We start from the raw sequence: 14789 nt of genomic DNA, 5'->3' as shown, positions 1-14789 counted from the left end.
GCAGGAAAGTGAGGAGTTGTACCACACTGCTGCAAGAACCACTGGCAGAACATTACTCGCGCAGGGTAATCTGCTGGTGACAAGGCCTGTACCCGTTGCTGATGGTAAGGATACAGTTGGTGTTTTCGCAACACTCTCCAAATAGTGGAACGTTGAACAGTCAGTTGCATTGCTATTCTGCGTGTGCTGATTCCAGGAGTGGCATGCACAAGATCAAAAATCTCCTCCTCTACTTCAGGAGTCGTAGATCTTGGTCGTCCTCTGTCGGCAGAGAATTCAATGGGATGTAAAGGTCCCATATTCACAAAGGCGGCGATGGATACATTCAAACGTTTTCCTGTCTGGACATCTTCGTTCTGGGAACCTTTCGTGGTACAAACGACGAGCCTCCAGAGCATTGCATCCGCCAAACCGTACATAAAGTGCATATCCGCTTGCTCCTGATTTGAGTACATGGTCGGAATGGAAAACCACAAGATTCTGTCAGTACCTAGGGATGAAGGGAATCATCTGCGGGAGATAAGACATTCCGGTTATTTCCGGAACTATGTTGATATAAAATATTTTTACTGTCTACATATGAGGAACTCATTCCTCAAGTTGTGCCGTGTATTTTTGAGACACCCTGTATATATGAACCTGTGGTCACAATTATTCGGGCTGTGACGAATAATACTGCTATGATTTCTTCTGCTAAATCTTCATGTAAAGATAGAAACACGCGTGTACGTATGTATTAAAGCGACCAGCAGTCAGGCTATTGAGGTATCAGAATATTGTGTTGTCTGTAAATTGAGATCCTTTGTCGATTTACCTGTTTCCTGGACTGTGTTGTTGGGTTTTAGACACATCAGCGACTTAGACCTTACTGTGCCGTATACATTATGTCTGTAAATCGCGAGTGGTCTGTGGAGTTGCCAGTCTGCTGGACAAAAAATCCGACTTTCCCGCAGGAAAAAAAAAAAAAAAAACATGCGTTCCTCATCTAAGACTGATTAAGTCGGCCACATTGTGAAATAAGCTTATGTAAATTCCTGGCGTTATTGGCAGGATTCGAACTCAGGTCTTTTCCATCTGATATGGGGAAGACAATAGTTATATCAACTATGCTCCCGCAATGGCATTTTCTGGACGAAAAACCGGGTGTCAGGAAGATAAAACCATGCAATCCTCGCTTGATCCGACCAACTGAGCCTCGTTGTGAAAATAACCCATAAAAATTCTTTGCATTATTGACGGGATTCGAATTCAGACCTTTTCCACCCGGTGTGGATGATGCTGATTATATCCACTGTGCTACACGCGAAGGTCACAGAAACATGCAATAACGATTTAATGATAATATGACCACTCAGTGAATAACAAACATGCTATGAAACGAGCTTAAACTTTCAGCCTTCCAAGCATAATATAACGCTTTTAATTTTTAAAATGGCATTAAAACGAAAATCTGAACTAAAAGCGTACAATTTTATATTAAATAATAAATAAAATAATAAAACTAAAATGATCGTAAATAAAAAGCTACAAGAATTTAATACACGATATTTTTATCCTAAAATATTAAGCGTTTAAAAACTTTTAAAAGCTTAAATGCATTTAAAAGCATTTAAGTATTTAAATACAAGTGCTATCCCAGCAATAAAAATTCCTTTTCAATATCACTATTCAAAGCATTAAAGGAAATCGTGAAGACCCCAATGTTACTGCTACGAGTTATTAAATCAGACAGTTCTTGCCAATACATAGCGCTTAAAAGGAAGATACAAAAGGTTGCGAATGAACTGAAGCAATTTGGCCTCTCTCTTCTCTTGCGATGCTTAGGTCCGAATGGTTGGTAATCAGTGACTCTACAGTGGCGTTGAAATAGAGTATGAAATAGAAAGCCATAAATAAATCCAATTACATTTTGTTCTTGTTTATACTCCGGCATGACCACCAGGTCAGTGGAGTTTACAATAAATCATCAATACAAATGTTAATCGTATTTAGCAGTTTTTTTTTTTATGCGAGATTAATGAAGTTTTCATTTTCATGTACTTTCGTTTTCAAATAACCTATTTATTAAACCTTAGGATCACAGAAACCTTTAGGTCAATCTTTATAATGATGAATATAACATCTTTTGATTTTAGGTGGTTTTAAAATTAAGACTTTTGTCCTGAAAATTTGTGTATTTTGTCTTTTATTATATTTTTTATAAATCTAAGGTTGATTTTTTATAAATCTAAGTAGTAGTAATAATAGTATTACTTGTTTATTAACGTATTCTGTGGAAACAACGCCATTCATTTCTTTTCCCGTTCCTAAACACAGCTTAAACTAGGCTGCAGATTTTTCCATCAGATGAATCACGTGATACGAGTGAAGTATCACATGGTTTCTGTGTCATCAAAATATTTCGAGTAATTATTAACGTAATGATTACAAGTACAAGACACAACACGGGAGAACCGACGACAGACGTCTATATGACCCAAACTACGCTTCCTTAATGGTGTTTTGATTAAATCATACCCACGGAGTTTCCGCACTTGTCATTCTCCCCTACCCCCTCATATCGTAGTTCCAACCCCTGTGACCTTTAATTGACACCATCACATAAGGAGCAGAAATAGGTAGCGACAGACTTGGCACAAAGTAAATACTACGGAGCCTAAGAGAAAAGTGCCAGCAACGTGCCGGAAATGACGAAACAGAACTTCAAACCTGCGTCACACCATCGATGGCGTGCTCTGGAGTAGCACCCCTGCCGTACGGCGAAGACACGATGTGACCAGATGACGGCAGTGTGCTGGTGCAGGTTGGAGAGGCAAGATCAATGCGATTGGCGATCACAGATTGGGTTATGTTGTCACCTAACGGGAGGGGATCGCATCCTCCGCACATTCACCGTCCGTAACATCTCGGGGATTTATTCCGCACACTACAACGGGCTGACGAGTGAAAAGAGGAGGCAGAAAAAAAAAAGGAGTTATAACCCAAGGCTGCTAGCCCTGTGTGGCCCGCAGCGTCTCGATGGCCCCGAGCACTGAGAGATCCCAAGAACATGACGGCGCCAATAAAGAGGGTAGGAACAATATCCCAAACAAGCTTCCGCCTTTGTCTATTCAACAGGAATCGGCGAAACGCACCTCCAGCAATCTCGCTCGACTGTCCTCGCGTGCCGGCAACTCCGTTACCATGGTTACGAAGGTTCCTCCTGATGGTGGTTGGGGCTGGGCAGTCCTAGCCGGCGCAATGATTGTCAATATCATGTTAATCGGACACGCCAAATCCTTTGGTGTTTACTTCACCAGTGTGATGAAACTGTACGATGCTACCCCTTCCCGCGTCGCGTGGATTCAAGCCATCCAGCTGTCCGTGTTCAGTTTTCTAGGTAAGTGTGTATATGTTCGAGAATATATTGACTGATGTTACCGAGGTGCAGTACAATAACATTTACAACTGCCGCCTTCTGGATTTGCTGCAGTACGGCAGAAATGTGTCAGTTAGGTCTATTTCCATTTTTAAGTGCGCAGAAAAGATTAATTATTAATATCATATTTCGATACCAATTCAACCACAGTAAAAGAGGTATCCATTCTTGTCCGTACAAGAATTGTTGTTATTGCAATCTTATTACATACATTGCAAATCTTGTTGGCAGTATTTGAGCTTATTAGACATGATAGCATTACGTGATATTGATCTTTACATTGTCATAATATAGCAAAAGTACAGTATATTATAATAATATGCATGAAAACAATCATATTAATTAAATTTGAAATTTTTTAAAAAACTTTCAAATTTAATTTTGAAATTTTTTTTTTTTACTTTCCTCCTCGTCAACTTTTATTTCTTGAGCGTTTTAACGTCTGCCCTCTAATAATAACAATAAGAAGAAGAAGTTGAAAGTGGTAAGCGGCTGATTCGCTACGCATTTCAGTCAATCGTCTGCAAGTTAAGATAATGCAACATTGTCATGCATAGATGGTTATGTTTGCATCATTGGAAAAGCTATACTAATATTAATAACGAATCAGGGGCGTGAATGGGGTGGAATATTCCTCTTCCCAGAAATTTGGAAAAGACTTTAATTTTCTTAAATTTGGAGTGTATTTCTTTTAAGATTGATCCCCCAGCTCCTCCTCATTGAAAGTATAATGTATTCGCCACTTTTTAGCCGTTTGGTATGGGTTAAAATCCCGTCAGAGGCGGAAGAGTAAAATTTTTCATCCCGCAAATTTTGCAAATCAGTCCGTGAACTTGTACAGACGTTGTTCTTGCTGTAGTAGGGTTTAAGGCGCATCAGCGACTATGACCATATTGCTCTGCGTACACTGTCTGTAAATTGCCTGCGTTCTATAGTCGATTTTCTGTTTTGCTGGACGAAAATCCCCAGTTTCCGGGAGAAAAAACCATGCTACCCTCGTCTGACTGCACAGATGTAATGCAAAATAGATCATATGAACTGGCGCATTATGACCCATGTACTCCCCCCCCATCAGTTACAAATCGTCTCCATCGGCAATAAATTTCTCCGTATGCCCCTATAACAAAATGAAAGAAAGTCAGATTTCAACAGAAGAAGAATCTCTAGTTAACTTAAATTAACTGTACTTTATATTTTTTTTTTTTTTTACTTTTCGGAAATACCTCAAGGTCATCCGCTTGACAACACTGGATCCATGCCAATAAGCTAGCAGTGAACACTACAGTGAAAAGAAACGAACTACCTATTCCACGAAATCATGATTGCATAATTAAAGTTAACCAGCAGGATGAGAGTATAAGGAGCACACAATGGATAAAAAAAATAATTAATTGTAACCTTGATCGCAGATGAATTACGATAACGAGAAAAGAAATCGAATTGCACAAAATTCTTGATAAGAAACGCATTCTCATGAAATAAGGTCATAAAGTCTCACGACGTTTTGGAATTTACGACAAGCCACTCAGTTTTAAATGCTAATAAGAGTCTAAAACTGGTTTACCGAAGTTCCTTTTGATGATTTATTACGCTCGCCCACACCTGTCTTCACGTATTATCTAATTACGGTATTTTATTAATGCACTGAAACGAACTTCGTTTGTACCGTCTAGGCCTTGTTAATTAGATGAATAATGGTAGAGCCTTTCACATTTCTAGTTTTGTGTTTTCAAGTATCGCAGCAACTTTATTAACAGTAACAAAGCAGCAATGTTGTTAATGAATGGGCAAGTCACCAACAATGCGAGATCCTTTTTTCTTCCTTTTAAAAGAAAAAAAATAACTCGTATTTTTTGTTTTATTCGTTTCGGACAAACCCGCCGAAAGGGTTACAGAAAGAACAATAAATTATAGTACGTTCCTCCCACTCCCTCAAAGAAATTCCAGAACTTTAGAGGGCTGGTTAGATCCAGTTCAAAATCAACTGCAGAATACGTGCATTGTGCAGATATAATGACATTGACCTGGATCTTGAGGAGAACCAGGTTCGTAACCAGCTATTGAGCCTAATGAAAGAAGAAATTAGTCCTCCTCCTCCTATGTCAACTTTTATTTTTGTATTCTTGGACCTTTTGTCTTCTGTCAGTTATGGTTCCCCGTCGTTTACTTACATATAGAAAGCCCCGAGTCACTTCCAATTTAAATCGAGTTAAATTACACTTCTAATACCACCATTCTATCTTTACAATCTCTTAACTTTCATGCAAACGTCTATTCATCCATCTTATGATGTCATCATTAAAAACACTATTTTTCTTTATCAAGTTTCCGATCGGATTTTGCTCTTCACTCTCCTTAAAGTTTGCTTTTCTTTCTGTTCCTGAATTCAAAATTTGGCATCTCCTATAATTAGCTGTCCGTTAATTATTACTCATTCTTATCATTATGCTCTCCTACATAAGGAAATTCTCCCCCAAGACCTGTAGCTCCTGAAGACTGTTTGATCTAAATTACGTAATAAATTCCCCTTGAAAAAAAAAAAAAAAAACGCTTATATTGTCTCTGAACAATATATTCTAACATCATTTTATCGCGAAACACGTCAAGAAGTTCTTTGTGTTTGAAACCGGAACTAACCATTATGTGGAAATCCCTCTAGCGTTAATCTAAATGTTCATTACAAGTCGTGGTACCACAGAATGAAAGTGAAAGTAACAGAAGTCAACCGCATTCAGGCGGGCTGTCCTTGGTAAGAAGCCAGGACGATGAGTTAACAAGGTTAATTTGCATACTGTTTAGTTCGTTTTGGCAACTAAACAGCCTATGTAATATCCTGTTTTTTATTATGTAACTTAGTGTTATCTGCGTACTTAAATGCCAGTATACCAGATACTTACATAACCCCCAAACTTCGGATAGCAATTTCTCACGGTGGTATCTTTCACTAAGTCCTACTAAGACTGAGACAAAGAAATCTAATGGAAGGAGAAGAGATTATATATTATATAAAAGAGTAGTATTAGCAACCTCATTAGGAGTCTAGCATGAGGCAGACGAAAAGTTATAGTTTTTCTTTGTTGACACCAGAGGCGTGTACGCGTTACTAGCGCCATTCATTCAACTATTTATTAGACTTGACATACTGACAGAATAACGTTAATAGCATAGATAAATAAGCTGACTGAAACATAAATATCACATATTAAAAAAATTTTAAAAAAATCTTTGTGCATTCAGTGCCATGTTGCAGTCATAAATATTAACGTGGCTACTTTTATTTTTGCTTACTCTTGGCCCTTGAATCCGAATATGTGGTGTGGAATCTAAATCCCACAATCAAACAAAAAATAAAATGAATTAATTATGTTAAAAATGAGTCAAGGCGATGAGCTGAATAGATTATAAGCTCTTATAGAACAGGTGTAGGCTAACAGTGGCCAAGGAGACAAATGGCCTTTTAGTGATATACTCAATATATTACAAACGCGACTAGGTTAATGACAGTATGGAAATCATGTCAGAAGATACCACGTGTGATGAATATGGAGTTCAGTGCAGATCGCTTTTAGTTTTCAACGCTCAATAAGACCGAACAATCACCGAAAGAACGCCGAGTAGTCCGCGAGAATCGAATCAACCTTGACCTAGATCGTGATACAAAAAAGCGAAAAGCGTTTTATGTGGGATTTAAATTTATGTTGATGACAAAAAATTTAAATTTCAGGGCTCTTTCATTATTGTAGGGCAATGACCGGTAAGCCTAGCCCGTGGTTTTCAATGGTTTATAGACAATGCAAAATTATGCCCGGGATTCCAACCATACGAATTAATAAATAAATATTAGTATGGTTAACCTCATAATATTACATTAATTTTAACTCACTGCACCTTATACAAAAAGCCATTTATTGATTAATTAATTAAAAATTATTTATGCTCTAAAAGTCTATTTTAAATTATTGTACATGTACTTCCTTCTCTGGGCTATAGCTACTTAGCGCTCATTGGAATGGGGATTCCACACGGTCTTCGTGTTCGCCATATTTTCAAAACCGTTCCACGTGTTAGCCGTACTTTTGTTTTCCCAATTGTGTAAACAACCCCCTAGGCCTTTTTCCACCTCACCCCAAAGTTCTGTACACTGAGGCAGGTGCCTGGTGTCTCACTGTAACTATTCGCCCTGCTGGACCCATATACAGTATTCTAAAAAAAATTTAAATTCTTATACTGCTACAACGGCTAAAACAATAATCTTTTTTTATTGTTTTTATGGCATGATTTTATTTAAATTTTTGTGGGTGATTTTTATTTGAATGGGATGCGTTTCAGGCATTATGGCCCGACTGTCTGCCCTGCAATTGGGGTGCTAGCAGTTGTCGGTTAGCCTGTTGTTATATGTTTAAATTTAAAAGGAAATAAAATTAAAAGATTTTTAAAAGAATGTTACATTGAGATTATATGAAGATTATATTTAGGTAAAAATTCTTTTAACTTTATTTCCTTTTAAATTTAAATATATAACAATAGGCTACCCGACAACTGTAGCACTCCAATTGCTAGGCAGACAGTCGGGCCATAATGTCTGAAACGCATCCCATACAAATAAAAATCACCCACAAAAATTTAAATAAAATCATCCCCTAATACTATTAGTGTGCGTATAATGTATAATTGATTGCAATAGCATTAACGCCACATTACAAATTAAAGTTTAAATTAAGTAAAAAAAAAAAAAAAAACTTAAAACTAGCGGTCATATATATATACAGTATATTATTTATGGAAATTAATGGAAGACAAAATATTGTACCATCAATTGTATTTTATTCATTAATAAAAAAATTAGTTAATGTACGTACTGCATTGCATTTCAGAATCGTTCAAATCAATCTTGATTTTTTTCTTATTAATTCATTTAGTTACTTTTATTTAATTATTTTTATATAGAATTATAAATATTTTTAAATGGATTTTCATTAATTTTTCACGTTGTAAAATTTAATGAAAATCCGTTGACTATATAATATAACCTGAAATATGTTGAATAAAAAATTCGAGATTTTTTTTCTATTTGTCGGCTTCCTCTTTGTCTGATTTTAATGAAATTTGGAATGACTCGACAAATACTCCTAAAAGAACCAAATATAATTTTTTTTGGAAGGTTTTGGAAACTGGGGGAGGGGGGGAAGACAAGCAGAAAAACATTATTTTTTCTTCGCTGTCACGGACAATTGGAAATTTAAACTTAACCCGTAGACTGACACTATTCATCATCGACCCCGTAATTATTTTGAAGACAAATTTAACAGCCCAATCTCTTGTACAGCATAAGAGAAAAACTATCGTCAACTGCGCTTCTTGTGCGGTTCTTTATGCCTCGACGAGGTCGAGCAAAAGATGATAGACTATACGACACCTCAGGGGGTTTTGTCGCTACTCTATGATTGCCTACTGCGTGCTGCGTAGTTTGTAGAATGGTCTGGTGTCGTTAATCGGTTTCGTTTTTCCTTGTTAGTTATCGCTACACGTACTGAACTCTAGCTTCGAGCAGGTGTACGTTTCACAAAGGCCAGTGTGAATCGGTTGTATGTGAACAGTCTCAAATTTCCTCCTTGGCATTCCGTCTCTATGCATCATCTCTTTAATACAGCCTTTCCTTGAGAGCCCCCTGGGGGAAATATGTTGCACTTGTCGTATTGCAAAAAAAAAAAAAAAAAGAGAAACGAAAAGAAAATTGCAAACTGACCCAAAGGGATTCAACCAAAAACTGAAGTTGAACAGAAAGCGAGACCAATGTTCATTTCTTTTATCAATTATGAAACATTGGAGGTGTTGCTGAGCGGTTATGGATGGGGTGAGGCAGACAGAACTTTAAAAATCGGTTCAGCACTGTAAATAGACGTTTTGTTGGAATGGATAGTTTTTAAAATGCGGAAAGAATCCCCCACACATCACCATAAAACCACATCTATTACTATGGAGCAGCGTGGACAAGAGAATTGTATTTCTGCGCGTTTTCATCATTCGCGTGATTAAAAATAAGGGAGTTTAGTTTTCACTATGGTAAAAGAATTCAATATTACAACCTCTACGTTTTCCACAATTTTCAATGAATCTATGTTCCCTCCTCCTTCCCCCATGCAACCGGTCCAGCGGTCCAGCAACGTTTCACAAAAAAAAAAAGAAAAAAAAAGATGTGTATACTGTAATTACTTCGGGTACTTGTAGTTACTTTTTTTTCTTCTATTTTGTAAAATAAATTTTAAAAAACGCTCAAATCAAAGAAAGTTACGAAAAGCAAATTGAGAGCAAATTAACAAAAACAGGCCTCGTTTTATCATGATTTCAAACAGTTCACTCAATCGAAAAAAAAAAGAAGTATCCGAATTAGTAATCGAATTTACCTTAGTGCTTAGATGAGCCATTCTGAATAATTCCGAATAAAATAAAATGTTTTCAACGAAACTCTGAAAAAAATTTTTTTTTTACTTTTTCAGTACATGTCATTTATATTTATTTATTATTTTAAAGATCGATATTTAAGTAAAATAAGGCAGAAATTTCTATATCTACATACTGTATTATAAAAGTGCAGAAAGCGCGGCAGAATTTATTTGAACCAATAACAAATAGATTCTTTTGAATAATAATCAGCGATTTTATTAGAACGAAATTACAATACAACTAAATGATTGGTGCTCCCCCGTGAAATTCGTTCTAACGGGATTTTGGACTGAGAAATGTGTTTTCAGTATTATTTGCATTGCGAAGTACTGTAATGCAACTGGCGAATCTCAGGGGCCACTCGTGGACTTAACCCCTCCCCTAAAAAAACTCTATATATGCATGAGGGGAGGTGTGTGATGGAAACTGTGTAGTCGCTTTAGGGGGTGCTACTCCCCCTCCCTCCTGAACTAAATTGCTGGGTGGGCCACTGATTATTGCCAATAACTAGTAGATAGGTTCGCTACTTTGTGGTCTGCTAATGTTGTAAATCTTTTTGGACACTTTTGCACTACAATTCCAGGAATGTGGTCGGGCTGGGCGAAGGTCACTTTCTTGTTTAACCCTAAGAAGGTGCGCAGCACAGCGGGATTCCTACCCAGTTTATGGACGTTTAATTGTCAGAGAACAAAAGAAAGAGAGAAATACTTAACTATTCACTTCTGAAAATCTTCTCAGCTTTTATTCAAAAATTTCAAAATTGGGAAATTAAGGTTATTTTACTATCTTAATTTTAAAATTTTGCATTTATATATTTTTTGCATTACAATACATTAAATTTAAATCCCTGTTGTTTAATAATATAATAGAATATAGGAATTATCGAGCACTTAATAGCTCTCTATTATCAAATCTACATCTAAAATAAAGGTAATCCCTGTTGTTTCATAATTAAATTTAAAATAAATAATTTTGAACTTCATGGGTCTAATTCTGGTTCTTGTGATTAATAGATCCAATCATTGTATGGCAGATATTTGTATCTGTATATTGGGGAAAAAATACATATATATTTTTTTTTTTTTTTTTAATATATATATACAGGGTGTCTCAAAAATACACGGCATAACTTCAGGAATGGGTTCCTCATATGTAGACAATAAACATAGTTCCGGAAATGCTTTGTTTTCGAGTTTTGAAGGTCTGTCTATGACACTTAACTGTTCACGTCACCTTATAGTAATTGTTCAAAATGTCCACCTTCTGCCTGAATACAGGCCTCACATCGACGTCTCATGGACTCGCGAAGACGATGCCAAATTCCTGGCACGTTTCGTATTGTCCCACAACCTGCCACAATTCGATTGCGGAGAGTTTCCACATCAGCTACTGTAGTCGAATACACCAGTGACTTTAAATGGCCCCACAAGAAGAAATCTAGTGGGTTTAAATCAGTTGAGTGTGGAGGTCAGGCAGTTGGTCCACCACTCTAATTCAGGAGTCGTAGATCTTGGTCGTCCTCTGTCGGCAGCACGAGGTGTAAAGGTCCCATGTTCATAAAGGCGACGATGTATACCTTCAAACGTTTTCCTGTCTGGACATCTTCGTTCTGAAAACCTATCGTGGTACAAATGACGAGCCTCCAGAGCATTGCCGTCCGCCAAAACGTACATAAAGTGCATATCCGCTTGCTCCTGTTTGAGTACATGGTCGGAATGGAAGACCACCAGAGTTTGTCAGTACCTTGTGATGAGGGAAATCACCTCAGCAAGATAAGACATTCCAGTTAATAACTCGGGAACCAAGCATTTCCGGAACTATGTTGATATAAAATATTTTTATTGTCTACATATGAGGAACTCATTCCTGAAGTTATGCTGTGTTGAGACACCCAGTATATATAAAGTTATGTAAAAATATATAAGAAATAGAAAAAGAGAAAGAGTGGCAGAACAGATTAATGCCATCAAATTTATGATTGTACATTACATCTGTCTGTATATAACAATTTTTTTAGTTAATTATAACACAAACTAGATAAATAGGAGAATTTAGCCTAAAAGCATTAGGGGCGAAAACTATACTCATTAGTTCAAAGGGCCAAGTTTAGGTAACCTAAGTTGGACTTCTTTGCTGTACCCTAAAAATAAGCACATAAAATAAAATGAAAATAAAATGAAATAGTAAAATTAAAATGATAATATAGCTAATTATAGATATATGGATACATTGAATGGAACATTAAGAAGGGCTAGTTCCACTCAATATATCCCATCAATAATTAGCTGTGGCTATCTGTTTCTGTTTTCCATTTGACAGTTATTCTATGTTCAAATATACTGAGAATTTACTGTGAAGATATAATCAAATTGGCTTAATTACTTTAATATACCTTAAATTTGGCAGAAAATTGGCAGAATAACCGATAGCCCGACAGATAGCAGTGAAAATTAATAATAATAATGGAAATGAATAATATATGTGAGTACGAACTATTTATTTATGTAGTGAAAAGTAAGGCTTATGCCTAAAATAAGGCGAATATGAAGAGGCATAAGGATAGCAATAGACCTCAATCTCCCTCGAATTGCTCTAATAGATTTTGAGGTATAAAAAATTAGAGTTAGCAAGCAAAAAGCAAAAGCCTAGAAACAGCGTTTTATATAGATAATTCGGATTTACCGAGAGCGTAACTGCCCGACCTTTAGTAAGGATCCTGATATTATAGTATGTAGTGATATTTGATATAATTAGAAAATTATCTGATATATTAGAAGTCTTTTGAATAAGATATAAAAATCAATTACAATAGAAAATACCTGATATATTAGATAAAAATATAGAAGCTCCATGGGAAATTATAAGAATAAACCCTCATTTACTTAAATAGCAGTTCAATTAGTTAATCAAAACTAGTTTTCAGTAAAAACAGAAATTAAATAAATAGAAAATGAACTATACCTTCCTATAGTGGACTTTTTTTTTCTCTTTTTTTTTTTTTTATGAAAACCCCAAACACGAAAGGTATCAACCTATAGTACTTAGTACCGTGCATGGGTTGAAGGAGAAGTATGGGGGGAGGGGGATGCCGGAAACTTTGCTCTAGAGACTAAACATGGGTTTCACCACTTCAAGCCTCCAATAAGCAAAGTGGTGGTATTTCACCGGTTGATGAGAGTCATCTACCACCTAGCAAAAGGATTTATATTCCATTTTTCTGCCCTTATATATAAATGTATTAATTATTATAATACCAACTCGATAAATAGGAGAATTTAGCATAAAAGCATTAGGGGAGAAAACTATACTCATTAGTTCAAAGGGTCAAGTTTAGGTAACCTAAGTTGGACTTCTTTGCTGTACCCTACAAATAAACACATAAATTAAAATAAAATAAAAATAAAATGAAATAGTAAAATTAAAATGAACGTTAACAGGAACGTTGTTAATGTTCCATTCAATGTATCCATACATCTATAATTAGCTATATTATCATTTTAATTTTACTATTTCATTTTATTTTATTTGTTTATTTGTAGGGTACAGCAAAGAAGTCCAGCTTAGGTTACCTAATCTTGGCCCTTTGAAATAATGAGTATAGTTTTCGCCCCTAATGCTTTTATGCTAAATTCTCCTATTTATCTAGTTGGTATTATAAGTAACTAAAAAAAAATTGTTATATATATATATATATATATATATATATAATAACGAGGTTCCTGAGTAGGTACCAAAGGTACAATGCGGTCCCGCAGTAATTTTAAGTCGGACAACCCTAAACTCAATGGCCCAGCGAATCATGCAACACATGATGTAAGAAGTGGGGTTCCCCAAGGATCACTATTAGGACCACTGTTGTTTTTAATTTTCATAAACGACATTGATTGGATAGAGGGCATGATGTCTAAATTTGCAGATGATGCTAAAATTGGTAGAGTAGTTAATGATCACTGTCAAGCTGATCTTCTTCAGAGAGACTAGATAGTCTTCAGGAATGGTCAGAAAAATAGCAACTATGCTTTAATCCAACGAAGTGTAAGGTATTACACTTGGGAAACAGTAATCCCAAAATTACTTATTCACTTGGTGGAGTTCAACTAAACCCAGTACTGGAGGAAAGGGACTTGGGTGTTACGATACGGTCAGACATGAAATTCTATCCTATCGAACTTTTGCAAGTAGTGATAGGGACGTGATAATCCCATTATATAAGGCTTTTGTTAGACCACACTTGGAATACTGTTTTCAAGTATGGAGACCGCACCTAAAGAAAGACATCGAGCTTCTTGAAAGGGTGCAAAGACGGCTAACTCGCCTGGTGAGATCGGCAAAAGGGCGTCTTTATGAAGAAAGACTTCGAATATGTGGGTTGCAGAGTTTGGAAACTAGACACCTTAGAGGAGATTTGATTGAGGTGTTTAAGGCTCTGAGAGGCATCAGTAAAATGAATGAGGACGAAATTTTCAAGATTATAAATGATGCTAGAAATAGGGGACATAAATTCAAGTTACTGGGGAGATGTTTAGATTGGACTGCAGGAAGTTTTATTTTTGCCAGCGAGTTATAAATTACTGGAATAAGTTGCCTTCATGGGTGGTAGAGGCCGACAGTTTGGGGAAATTCAAAGGACATCTGGATATTACCTTCGGGTGAGGGAAACGCATAGGATGATAGGTTTAATTTCCTTTTCTTTTATTAATAATTAGGTTTGTTTTTTTTATCATTGTTTTATTCGGTTTTTTTTTTTTTTTTTTTTTTGGCTGGTGCAGCATAAGCCATAGGCTTTCTTGCACCATGCGGCCAATACTAATACTAATAATACACAACAGACTAAATAAAATACAGCACGAAGACTAAAATCAAGACTACGTCATGCAAAAAATGGATTCAATAAATTAATTTTAATTCATTGAAGTTTTCTGAAAGA

At 36.1% G+C, this 14789-nt stretch overlaps 1 protein-coding gene across 1 annotated transcript in view; it reads left to right on the top strand.

Annotated features, from left to right (window-relative positions):
• The first annotated feature begins 2787 nt into the window (after positions 1-2787).
• The window catches only part of LOC150079658 (monocarboxylate transporter 12-like), an 88014-nt gene continuing 76012 nt past the window's right edge, over positions 2788-14789 (top strand). The window contains exon 1 of the mRNA XM_090382549.1: positions 2788-3379. Coding sequence (XP_090238675.1) covers positions 3019-3379 — 361 coding nt within the window. The 5' untranslated portion in view covers positions 2788-3018. The remainder of the gene's footprint in view (positions 3380-14789) is intronic.

The sequence above is a fragment of the Mastigoproctus giganteus genome, chromosome 10, assembly GCF_048544385.1.
Source record: "Mastigoproctus giganteus isolate SK-2022 chromosome 10, ASM4854438v1, whole genome shotgun sequence".
Classification (NCBI taxonomy): Eukaryota; Metazoa; Arthropoda; class Arachnida; order Uropygi; family Thelyphonidae; genus Mastigoproctus; species Mastigoproctus giganteus.
This window is presented reverse-complemented; position numbering and strand designations above follow the sequence as displayed.